General features: G+C 46.3%; 1 protein-coding gene across 1 annotated transcript in view; it reads left to right on the top strand.

Moving 5' to 3' along the window:
- The window catches only part of LOC125765225 (dynein axonemal heavy chain 5), a 22841-nt gene extending 10471 nt beyond the window's left edge, over positions 1 to 12370 (top strand). The window contains exons 8-16 of the mRNA XM_049430139.1: positions 1 to 597; positions 887 to 1120; positions 1210 to 4139; positions 4291 to 7157; positions 7245 to 7401; positions 7707 to 7802; positions 7950 to 8006; positions 11487 to 11619; positions 11691 to 12370. The exon at positions 1 to 597 is cut by the window's left edge and continues 2509 nt beyond it. Coding sequence (XP_049286096.1) covers positions 1 to 597; positions 887 to 1120; positions 1210 to 4139; positions 4291 to 7157; positions 7245 to 7401; positions 7707 to 7802; positions 7950 to 8006; positions 11487 to 11619; positions 11691 to 11944 — 7325 coding nt within the window. The 3' untranslated portion in view covers positions 11945 to 12370. The remainder of the gene's footprint in view (positions 598 to 886; positions 1121 to 1209; positions 4140 to 4290; positions 7158 to 7244; positions 7402 to 7706; positions 7803 to 7949; positions 8007 to 11486; positions 11620 to 11690) is intronic.
- Positions 12371 to 13352: the final 982 nt, after the last annotated feature.

Raw genomic sequence — 13352 nt, 5'->3', positions numbered from 1 at the left:
TCCCGAACCAGACGCTCGAAAAGACGAGCTATACCGAACTGGAGGCGGCCATCGCCAACCAGGTCGAGGAAGCCGGCCTGGTCTATCATCCGCCGTGGGTACTCAAACTTATCCAGCTGTACGAAACGCAGCAAGTGCGGCACGGTATTATGACGCTCGGTCCACCGGGCGCAGGTAAATCGACCTGCATTCGCGTCCTAATGAAGTCGCTCACCGATATCGGGTTAACGCATCGTGAAATGCGCATGAACCCGAAAGCCATCACGGCGGCCCAAATGTTTGGGCGGCTGGATGTGGCGACGAACGACTGGACGGATGGTATCTTTTCTGCACTGTGGCGCAAAACGCTCAAGGCGAAGAAGGGCGAATACACCTGGCTCATACTGGATGGGCCGGTTGACAGTATCTGGATCGAGAACCTGAATTCTGTGCTGGATGACAACAAAACACTCACGTTGGCGAACGGCGATCGGCTGTCGATGGCCCCGACCTGTAAGATCATCTTTGAGCCACATAACATCGACAATGCGTCGCCGGCTACCGTATCTCGTAACGGTATGGTGTACATGAGCTCGTCCGGACTGGACTGGAAACCGAGTGAGTTTACTGGTGGTATCACACCACCATATTTGCATTTCTTTCGATTACTTTCAGGGTTCAAAATGAAGGTGAATTTGAGTAGGAACGCCATCCGTTGGAAATTATTCCTTTCGTTTGTTGTATCTCTTCATCTTTTTAAACTTTGATATTAACAGGACTTCAATTTCCCAAGGAATTTAATTCACCGATTGCTTACATGGCATTTTAATGTACATTTGAAAGCCAATAGCATTTTGGTGGGGTTCGTTTGGAATTTGGTTTGCATTATGGGTTTCTATTGTTTCAGTTCTGCAAGCATGGCTAAAGACACGCAGTCCACGTGAGAAGCAAGTCCTTCAGGAACTGTTTGAATCGTCCTTCTTGAAGATATACACCTGGGGAACGCAAAACTTAACGCTCATGATGGAGGTACTGCAGTGCAACATCATACAGCAGATGATCTATCTGCTCGACGGTCTGATCCCGGATACGGGCGAGGACGAACAGAAGGAGGTAGTGTCGAACACTGGCAGCATAGAAGGTAGGTATCGGGTGCGTTGCGCACCGGCTGCGAGCTCCGTGCTGAACTTTTCCGTCACGGGGTTTGCTTCCCACCTCACCTTCCCGCAGATGATATGGGCGAAGAGGAGAAGCCGAAAGTGAAGGATGAAAGCTGTTCCGCCGAGCATTTGCATCGGCTGTACATCTTTGCACTGGCTTGGGGGCTCGGAGCATTCCTCAACTCAACCGATCGCCTCAAGCTGGACGCGCACATACGGGAGAAGTATCGGAGTCTGGATTTTCCCCGCGCCGAGGAAAAGCCCGATTCAACGATCTTTGATTTCTTTGTGTCGCCCACGGGCAGTTGGCAGTTGTGGAAAACTTTGGTCACCCCATACGTGTATCCGGAGCTCTCGACGCCGGACTATCTGAGCATACTCGTACCGATCGCGGACAACGTGCGGATCGATTACCTGATCCAGACGATCGTGAAGCAGGAGCGAGGCGTCCTGTTGATCGGCGAGCAGGGCACGGCCAAGACGGTCATGATGAAGAACTTCATGAAGAAGCTCAATACGGAGACACACATGGGCAGGTCGTTCAATTTCTCCTCGGCGACCAGCCCGTTCCATTTCCAAAAGACGATCGAGAGCTACATCGAGAAGCGGCTGGGCAACATGTTTGGCCCGGGCGGTGGTCGCAAGCTGCTGGTCTTCATCGACGACATTAACATGCCGCAGATCAATGAGTGGGGCGATCAGATCACGAACGAGATCGTTCGGCAGACGATGGACATGAAGGGCTTCTACAGCCTGGAGAAGCCGGGCGAATTTACCAACATCATCGATGTGCAGTTTGCCGGTGCGATGGGCCTACCGGGCGGTGGTCGCAGTGACATTCCGGCCCGCCTGAAGCGACAGTTCAGCGTGTTCAACTGCAACATACCGGACAATGCGTCGATTGATACGATCTTCCGGACGCTTGGCGAGGGTCACTACAATGTAAAGCGTGGCTTCTCGATCGAGGTGCGCAAGCTGGTTAAACGGATTGTACCGTTAACGCGTATACTGTGGCAACGCACGCGCAACCAGTTACTGCCGACACCGGCGAAATTTCACTACATTTTCAGCTTGCGGGATCTGTCGCGTATATGGCAGGGTATGATCGGAACGCTGTCGACGGTGATCACGTCCGAGGCGGTGCTGATACTGCTTTGGAAGAACGAGTGCACACGCGTGTTCGCCGACCGGTTCGTTGTACCGGGCGATCTAGATTGGTTTATCAACGAAATGCTGACCGTACTGGAAGACGATCTCGGACCGGAGTATCGTGAGATGGCTGGTCCGAGTCCGGTGTTTGTGGACTTTATGCGAGACGCACCGGAACCAACTGGTGAGGAAGGCGAGGAGGCAGATATGGAGTTGCCGAAGGTGTACGAACCGGTGTCATGCTTTAACGTGCTACGTGAGCGTTTGAAGATGTTTTTAATACAGTTTAACGAGATGATTCGTGGTACTGGCATGGATCTAGTGTTCTTTCCGGATGCGATGCTCCATCTGGTGAAGATTTCGCGCATTATTCGACATCCGCGTGGCAACGTGATGCTTGTTGGTGTGGGCGGCTCGGGCAAGCAGTCGCTGACGAAGCTTGCCTCCTTCATCGCCGGCTACAAGACGTTTCAGATCAGTCTGACGCGCTCGTACAATGTGGCCAACTTTCTAGAGGATCTGAAGCTGCTCTATCGGTCCTGCGGCGTACAGGGCAAGGGCACGACGTTCCTCTTCACCGACATGGATGTGAAGGAGGAGGGCTTCCTGGAGTACCTGAACAACATTCTCTCATCCGGCGTCATCTCGAATCTGTTCAACAGGGACGAGCAAACAGAAATTGTATCGGAACTGACACCGACAATGAAGCGGGAAAATCAAAAGAAAAACGTCACCCAGGAAACGGTCATGGAGTACTTCCTGCAGCGCGTGTGCCACCACCTGCACGTGGTGTTTTGCTTCTCTCCCGTCGGGGAGACTTTCCGGCGGAGGATTATGCGCTTTCCGGCACTGGTGTCGGGTTGCACGGTGGACTGGTTCCAGCCGTGGCCCAAGGATGCGCTCGTCGCTGTAGCGAGCCACTTTTTGGCGGACTTCACGATCGAATGTACGGCGGACGTGAAGCTGGAGCTGGTGAATGCCCTCGGAACAATCCAGGACGTGGTGTCGAAGACGTCCAACGAATACTATCAACGGTTCCGACGAGCAACACACGTTACGCCAAAGTCGTACCTGAACTTTATTGCCGGCTATAAAAATATCTACATGCAGAAGCACCGTGAACTGTGCGACGGTGCGGATAAGATGGACACCGGGCTCGAGAAGCTGGCTGAGGCGTCCGAATCGGTGGAAATACTGAAGAAAGACCTCGCCATCATGGAGAAGGATCTGGTGGAAGCGTCCGCAAAGGCGGAACGAGTGCTCGTTGAGGTCACGGAACGAGCAATGCAAGCGGAGGTCTTCAAGAATCAGGTACAGGTCGTGAAGGAGAAGGCCGAGGCGCTCGTACAGAACATTGCGGCGGAGAAGGCACTTGCCGAAGAGAAGCTGGAAGCTGCTAAACCTGCGTTGGAAGAGGCAGAAGCGGCACTGAATACGATCAAACCGGCACACATTGCAACAGTACGGAAGCTTGGACGGCCGCCTCATTTGATCATGCGGATTATGGACTGCGTACTGATTATGTTCCAGCGTAAGCTGCACCCCGTCATCGCCGATACAGGCGCACCGTCGCCGAAGCCATCGTGGCAGGAGTCGTTGAAGATGATGGCCAGCACAACTTTCCTGTTGCAGCTGCAAAACTATCCCAAAGACACGATCAACGATGAGATGATCGAGCATCTGCAGCCATACTTTCGTATGGAGGACTACAACATGGACACAGCACGGCGCGTATGCGGTGACGTCGCGGGATTACTATCGTGGACGAAAGCTATGGCATTCTTTCACGGTGTGAACAAAGAGGTGCTGCCATTGAAGGCTAACCTAATGCTGCAGGAAGCTCGTTTAAGGGTATGTAAGAATGAAGGGTTTGGGTACGAGACACGGGGTAGGGAATGGTTGTACTGGGCCTTTGTGACGTGGTAGAAAATAATATACTGCATGCATTGTACCTTGGTGATCCATGGTACGCTGTGACACATTTACTTATTTTCCCACATAGATTGCTATGGAAGATTTGGCTGCGGCCGAAAACCAATTGGCAGAACGAGAAGCGGCGTTGCAGAAGGTGAAAGATCAGTACGATGCTGCCGTGTCGGAGAAACAACGTCTAACCGATGCGGCAAACAGTTGTCTGCGTAAAATGACAGCCGCCACGGCTCTAATTAATGGATTAGGAGGTGAAAAGGCTCGCTGGACTCAACAAAGCAAGGAATTTAAGATACAACTGGGTAAGCTGGTGGGTGACGTCCTACTAGCTACCGGGTTCCTATCGTATTGCGGTCCCTACAATCAGGAATTCCGCGGAACGCTGTTTAAAACGTGGATGGATATCCTGAAGACCCGCACCATTCCATTTACGACGAATTTGAACATCATCAACATGCTCGTCGATTCGGCAACAATCTCCGAGTGGAACCTACAGGGTCTACCTAACGATGAACTCTCAGTACAGAATGCTCTGATTGTGACGAAATCGAGTAGCTATCCACTGCTGATCGATCCACAAACGCAAGGTAAGCTGTGGATCAAGTCCAAAGAAGATCAGAACGAGCTGCAGATCACATCGCTTAACCACAAGTACTTCCGCACACATTTGGAAGATAGTCTCTCGCTGGGCAGGCCACTGCTGATTGAGGACGTAGGAATGGAGCTTGACCCAGTCATTGACAATGTGCTGGAGAAGAATTTTATCAAATCGGGCTCGATCGAAAAGGTGCTGGTCGGTGACAAGGAGTGTGATGTTATGCCCGGCTTTATGCTGTACATCACCACGAAGCTACCGAACCCACCGTTCAGCCCGGAAATCAGTTCCAAGACTTCGATCATCGACTTCACGGTGACTATGCGTGGTCTGGAGGATCAATTGTTGGGGCGTGTGATACTGATGGAAAAATCAGAGCTCGAGGCGGAGCGAGTGCAGCTGTTTGAGAGTGTCATGAAGAATCAGCGCAGCATGAAGGAGCTCGAGGGCAATCTGCTCTGTCGGCTCACCTCGACCGAGGGCTCGCTTGTGGACGATGAAGCGCTGATAGAGGTGCTGCAGGAAACGAAAACAACGGCCGAGGAGGTGAACCAGAAGCTAAAGATATCGGAGGTGACGGAGAAGAAGATTATGATCGCACGAGAAGAGTTCCGTGCGGTTGCCGCCCGCGGCTCAATACTTTACTTCCTGATCGTCGAAATGTCGAACGTAAATGTGATGTACCAGAACTCGCTGAAACAGTTTCTGATAATATTTGATAACTCGATCACCAAGTCGACGAAGAGCAATATCACGGAGGAACGCATCAACATCATATTAAAGTACCTGACGTACGAGGTGTGGGCCTTCACGAGTCGCTCTTTGTACGAGCGGCACAAGCAGCTGTTTACGCTTATGTTGGCGATCAAAATCGACTACCAGAAGGGCAATATCAGCCACGATGAGTTCATGGCGTTCGTTAAGGGAGGTGCCTCGCTGGACCTAAATGGGGTCGCCGCGAAGCCTTTCCGATGGATTCTAGACATCACGTGGCTGAACCTGGTCGAGATCAGCAAGCTCAAGACTTTCCAGGGTATCCTGAAGAAGATCGAGTACAACGAGCGCGAGTGGAAGAACTGGTACGAGGCGGAGCGCCCGGAGCTGGAGGTAATCCCGTGCGACTACGAGCACGAGCTAGATGTCTTTCGGAAGCTTCTATTGATCCGATCTTGGAGTCCAGACCGTACGATCTCCCAGGCTCGTCGATATATCGAAGCTTCCCTTGGTCAGGAGTACGGTGAGATGCACATACTCGACCTGGAGGTCACCTGGTCGGAATCGGAACCGCGCACCCCACTCGTCTGTATCCTGTCGATCGGTTCCGATCCTACCACTCAGATCGCCGTTCTGGCCAAGGTGAAGGGCATCGTGCTCAAGACGGTCTCGATGGGCCAAGGTCAAGAGTATCACGCACGGAAGCTGATGGGCGAGTGTATGGCCTCGGGCGGCTGGGTACTGCTGCAGAACGTGCATCTGTCGCTGAGCTTCTGCAACGAAATCATCGACGTGCTGATCGAAACGGAACACGTAGCCGACTCGTTCCGGCTGTGGGTAACGACCGAAACGCATCCCCAATTCCCGATCGGTCTGCTGCAAATGGCGATCAAGTTTACTAACGAGCCACCGCAAGGCATACGTGCCAGTTTGAAGCGTAGCTATCTTGCGTTCACGCAAGATTACTTGGATTACACGTCGGCACCGCAATGGCCACCGTTGTTATACACCGTTGCCTTCCTGCACTGTGTCGTTCAGGAGCGGCGCAAGTTTGGCCCGCTCGGATGGAACATTCCGTACGAGTTCAACCAGGCGGATTTTTCCGCCAGCGTACAGTTCATTCAGAACCACCTGGACGAGATGGACCCCAAGAAGGGAGTATCGTGGCAGACACTCTGCTACATGCTCGGCGAGGTAATGTACGGTGGGCGTGTCACCGACGACTTCGACAAGCGGCTGCTGACCACCTTCACGCAGGTGTGGTTCAGTGAGCACCTGCTGACGCCAAGCTTCGAGTTTTACAAGGGCTACCGTGTGCCGATTTCGCGCAACATTCAGGTGTACGTCGACTACATCAATCAGCTGCCACCTACCGATACGCCGGAAGTGTTTGGGCTGCATCCGAACGCGGACATTACGTACCAGATCAATACCGCTAAAGGCATCCTGGACACGATCCTAAGCGTGCAGCCCAAGGAGGGCGGTGGAGGAGGGGGTGAAACGCGTGAAAACATCGTATTTCAGCTAGCGACCGATATGTTGCGCAAGCTACCACCACAGTACGTGGCGTTTGAGGTGAAAGAATCACTGACACGCATGGGAGCCTTATTGCCGATGAACATTTTCTTAAGGTGAGTACGTGGCTGGGAATGGGATGAGCTAGCGGGGTGATGTGTAGTGTAAAACAAAATAAATGGACACAATTTTCTTCACTACAGACAAGAAATAGATCGTATGCAGCGAGTCATCAACACGGTTTACAATAATCTGTGTGATCTGAGGCTTGCGATCGATGGAACGATCGTGATGAGTCAATACCTACGCCAGTCGCTGGACGCCATGTACGACGCTCGCATTCCCGAGAGATGGCAGAAGGTAATTGTATCCAGTCTTTAAAGTAATTGAGTTCAAGCCAACTTGCCAACCAAGGCAAGTTTGTTTACTTTTTGCTTGAATGCATTAGAATGTGAATTATACTTCTATCTCTTTGTACTAATTTTATTTCCCCAATAGTTACTTCCATAAATAATTCCGCTAGGTGCTATTTCCTCTTCATTTGCTCTTACAGTTTCTCTTCACTTCTTCAGCTCGTAATGAGGAATATATAAAATGAAGTCTGCCCGGGCTTCATGCCTAATGAAAATCCAATACATTTCCGCTTCCTTTTCCATTCTCGATAGATCTCATGGGAATCAACAACGCTCGGTTTCTGGTATACGGAGCTACTCGAAAGGAATCAACAGTTTCGCACCTGGATTAACAATGACCGGCCGAAGGTCTGTAGTCGTACGACGCTTCCCGACTGCATACCGTTGCAGCATGGCACCGGAAATGATGCCGACAGTAATGTCGCTTTCTGCTTATGCTCATTGATTTTCCTTTCTCGCTTTTTCTTCCCTTGCCCTTGCAATGTTTTCTCGTAGGTTTTCTGGATGACGGGATTTTTCAACCAGCAGGGTTTCCTAACCGCAATGCGACAGGTAAGGCGATAAGGAGACGATATGCGTTTGGTTGGTTTGGGGGGAATTCACAACCCCCGGGGAGAACGTTATTGTTTACTGAAGGCAAACCATCGGCGCAATCCTTTTCGAACGATAGACGCCCAGCATGGGTAACACTTGCAGTACATCGATAGACCTTCCTTCCTTGCGAATGGCACGAAGAAACAACCGCTCACCTGCTGTACGTCTTGGTTTCCGATTTCATGACGAACCGTTGTTTGTTACCGCAGCAGTACGAAGCGGAAAAGAATCTACCATCGTGGTGGTGTGTTTCGGTGTTGGTCATAAGTCAAGAATACAAATTTTGCACCTCCACTTACTGAAGGTATTGCATCGACGCAACCTCAACCTTCATAATTCGTTGACTCGATGGGGTTATTGGGTTTACCGATCGATAGACACCTGATTGCGGTATCACAACCATGCCGCTCACGTATACGATGACAATACCTCTTGCGAGATGGTATTATTACGATCGTGTTTAGTATTAACATTAGCCATGCAGTTGCTGTGGGAAAGCAGGAACTCGTGGTGAATCATTTGTCAATGCAAAATTCAAACACATTACGTGGTCGGTGTGCTGCTGGATAGATTTGTGTATAAGGAGCGATTTTCTTAATGTAGCATGTTTTGTTATTGTGTTGTTTAAAGATGGGAGAAAAACATTTCTTTCCATTGCATTATAATAGTCTAGTTATATCATATCATATTCCTCATGTATGTGAAAAATTGTTAAATTAGTATACTTATTTGAACAGATTGTACAGACGAAGTTGGGGATAAACATTGCTCGCTTTATTTATTTAAAGTCTTTCAAACGCTTTTCTTTTAGTAGCGATTTTGACAACAAAAAAATCTCATATCCTCGAACACATTATCTACCGGTGAAAAACAAAAAAGTATTCCTCATTCAAAGGGCGTTTTTCCCCACTTTATGGCCAACAGCTAGAAGGTGAAAGTCTCCTAACGCCATGAAGGACAAGCACGGAAAGGTCGTTAAAAGCAACATAATACTTTGAAGACGTGCCCATTGTTCCTCACATGCCAGTGACGTCATGCTAAGGTCATGGGACCGAAGCTGTGATATACAATGTGTGCGTGATGGACTGTTAAGGGTCGGTAGTCATCCTGTCGAATCGCATCAAGCGTTTCACCTGTTCTGCGTGTGCGATACTGCGTAAAGGATTAATTTAATCATTAGCATCTCATTTTGTACCGTGCCCGTGTGTGTCGGAACCGGTGCTCGACAGTGCATCGTCTGATGGTTCACTTAACCGTAGCGACATCGTAATTGATATTAGCTACGTTAAGCATTTGTTTAGCAGTTTTAATTATTTCCTACCGCTGGAGGAGAAGTCAGTTTGTTTTGTACTTACACGTGAGAAATGCAGCTTCGAAAAAGGAAGACTGTAAAGTGTGAGCTACTACAGAAATGAAATTTTCTTTCTTATCAGGTAGAAGGAAAATTGGTGTAACAGGAAAAAATGGCATGTGACACTGTTGATGAAGTCGATTACCATCGTAATGATAGCGATGATGATGGACTTAGTGCTGGAGCTATTTATGAAAATCGGTTTTATTTCTTCGCTAAGGAGGTGAGAAAATCATGGCGAGTGTATTTAATAATATGAGCCATAAATGGTAGTGAAAATTCCAAACGATGATCGTTATTAAATTGTTTTTAAGCGCTGTGATCAAACGTGTCGATAATTTGTTGTTTTCCAAGGGTAAACTCCTTTTCTCGAGAGTCTTTTTTACTTTAATCGTTCGTTTATTCTAAGCCTTTTAAAGCATCAAATTTCCCCGATTTAACTATGAAAAACATTTACTTATTTGTTTAGAATACGCATCAAAAACAGCCACTTCCTGGCTTCATCCATTCGTAAAAGAAAACGACCCGTTGAGCCGCTCAAAAAGTTCACTGCTCCTTGCGAACATAGAATTTTTGTTTGAGTTTCATGTTAGACCTTTGTGGGTTTTCCTTCTACCAGAAGAAGGATGTCAACGAGGTCACGTTGCGAAAAGAATTTCAATGTCGCAAAACAACAAAAGGTATGTGTGTGTGTTTGAGGATGTATGTGACAAAGTACTCCTAAGATGGTTGGCCAAACCCAGCGTATCGTACCACTGATCTACCTGTAAACTGACGGCTGTAACCGACCGACCGTTGCCGGATTTATGTACTAACAACTAACGAGCGGTAAACAATGGGTGAACAAGTATCCGGACCGTAGCAGCTGCGGTTAAAGCAGCTGAGTAGACTACCCTTGCTGGTGCTTTAGTTTTGCTGGACATCAAGCCATGTTCTTGGTAGGCAATTGAGTTACCATCGTCTTCAAGCTTACCGGTGCATCTCAGGTGGAAAAGAAGCTTTACAATGCTGATTTCGACTTAAAATATCCAGCACCTCAGCCTTGCTGGATGAAATGTGGCTGGGTCGGAAAAGGGGAAGCAACCCGGTAAAAAGGAAAGCCGCTTTAAGTAGGTTGATTGGAAAATTCAATCGTTTTATAGCATATCACGCTGAGATGAAACGGATTGTGTTCAGCACAGTGCGTCTCGAGTGCGGTCTCCGGAGCCGGTGATGATGAAGTGTTTTTTCCTAAGCACTTTTCTTGCCGTACCTAACGTAAACAAGAAGAGATCAAAGCAAAGCAAATCGTTTACTATAGTTGACTCTTGGTGAGGTACTGGTGACTAATTGGAACACCAATGAAGTTAAATTTTGGGTTTGGTTTGAAACATGGTTAAGCAACATTTGAGCGTTATGCATATCCATGCTAACGCTAAGGCTATAGCCTTAGGAAATTTTCAAGTTTTTAGATTTTTTTAATTTTTTGATTGTTTTTTATTCTTTTTTTATTTAAAGCATTATTTGAGTGAAAAGAAACTATTCCAATCAATTCACATCAAAATAAATTAATTTTTAAAATTTTGCTAAATTTCCCAAAAAAAGCAAAAGCTATAGGCTTAAGAAATATTCAATGTTTTTTTTTTATGATTGTTTATTATTTTTTTTATTTAATGCATTATTTGAGTGAAAAGAAACGTATATCAACAAATTCGCATTAAAATAAATCAATTTATAAAATTGTAATTTTATAGGAAATTTTCAAGTTTTTAAATCTTTTTTTATTTTTTTAATTATTTTTCCTTCTTTTTTATTTTAAAGCATTATTTGAGTGAAAAGAAACTTATTTCAACCATCTCGATCATTTATGAATCGGTAGGCAAAAGCATGAATTAGATAATTTAATTCTTTCCTTATCAAACCATTTAAGACCATTCATTTTAAAACCGCTTTAAATGCTATAAATTTCGTCGTAAGTTTTAGATCAAGACGACTTTCTCCATTGATTATTTTTTTAAAATTTGCACAAGTATATGGACTTGATTGTTTCCTTTCACCTTCGTATGTATTTTTTCCCCATTCACGGGGCATGCTTCCATCATCACTAGGAGGTAACGCGAGCCCATAAAGGTTGGGCCCTCGATTCGGTTGTGCTTCAGAATCAAATTACGCGCCACAACAAGGAAGACATCCACGATCCACCACAGGAAGGTGTCTACGTTTATGGCTTGTTTCTTGAAGGTGTGTCCCGGCTGTCTTTCACCGTGTAAACCGTATGTGCCTAAAATGTCCTTATCGCACACTTTCTCCAGGTGCATCACTGGATCGGCGCAGTGGCAAACTGATCGAATCCAAAGCAAAGGTACTGTACGAACAGATGCCGGTGATTTACATCTACGCAATCAACACGACTGCTGGTAAGGATCCGCGGCTCTACGAATGTCCCATCTACCGGAAGCCGCAGCGTACCGATCAGAAGTACGTCGGGTCGATCGATTTCGAGACGGACTTTAATCCGCGCCACTGGACATTGCGTGGAGTCGCACTGCTGTGTGACATCAAGTAAACATCCATTCGAAACGATGGGAATAAAGCGTATTTTTTTGATTATTTCTTATCCGCACGTTTGTCCACTGTCACGTTAAAAGGTGATGCTGTTTAGAGTAGGAACCATACAGCACAAATTTGAAACACAAATGAGCATCGATTGGTACAAGTGGAATGCTAGCAGGTATGAGAGATTTTTAGAAATATTATCTACATTAAAGGATGCTTTTAAAATGTGCAATTAGGTACACTATTAGATCCTCTTATCACTGCGCCGGTTGACAAAGCAAAAACCTTGATTGTAATGCAGTTTTGATTTAACAAATATGTTTAGATAGTGTTGCTGTTTTACTGATGTTTGCTCTGAGTGAATGAAAAATAGTGAACCAAACTTAATAAAAATGTTAGCTTACACCATGTCTAGTAGCGCACGAAGAACTGAACTGGATATAAGAAAACATATTTGATTAATGTAAAGAAATTGTTCTGATTGGGTAAGTATTGAATTCGTGCAACGTTATATCAGTTTTATCTCTCCATTATTTTCTGTTTTGTTTCCTATAATGTTAAAGTGATGCAGAGGCCTTTCAAATTTGTATTTAATCTTTTATGAAATTTATTTATGTTCATTTATGTAATGGTCTTATCCATTTCCACAACTATTTATATTTTATAAGTACAATAGTTTATAAGTACAAAAGAAGACAATATTTTTCCAGACTATCATTTATTTAATTACTATTTCATTTTCCAATTTGTGAGGTTCCTACTAAATGAAAACGCTTGTCAGGCTGATGGGGAAGATCCAGACCAAGCACGCTATTAACACTGATGCATTACGAAGGGTCATTGCATCAGTTCGAATGACACAGCCTGAATTACAACAAAGCAATGGAGAGTTCATTTTTTATTTTCCACAAATACCCTCGGGACACGATATAATTGGTAAGTTTCTATTACCCAAGGGATTGAACTGCATTGATTGCGATGGCATTATCGATAGTTGAGAATAGAAATTTTCCAGTGTTGTACAAAGACTTGTGGACGTTGTTGCCTGCATGCATTTTTATTCGTAGAGTTCTTCCCAGTGGAATAGAAATATACTCAAGATTGCAAGTTAAATCCTCTCTGGGATCGGGGTTAAAAATTTTAATACGATGACAGCAGAAGCCTGTTTTTATCTTTATGCCCCAATGCAGTTACAAGTAATTTTTCTTGACACCTACATTGCAGTACTAACATCGTCCTCTTGGAACTGTCCCATGGCTCTGTGGGTCTGTATCCAGGTTCTACACAGATAGTCATGGGATGTTGAGGTCAGATTATTCATAGCATTTCGGACAATACCTATAGGACCTTAAGATCAGTCAGTCATCAGTTGTCGTTCACATTGGAAACAGCTATGCCTACGAGATCTCGACACAAAT

This window comes from Anopheles funestus, chromosome 2RL (assembly GCF_943734845.2).
Source record: "Anopheles funestus chromosome 2RL, idAnoFuneDA-416_04, whole genome shotgun sequence".
Classification (NCBI taxonomy): Eukaryota; Metazoa; Arthropoda; class Insecta; order Diptera; family Culicidae; genus Anopheles; species Anopheles funestus.
The sequence above is the reverse complement of the archived record's forward strand: the minus strand, read 5'-3'. Positions and strand labels throughout refer to the sequence as shown.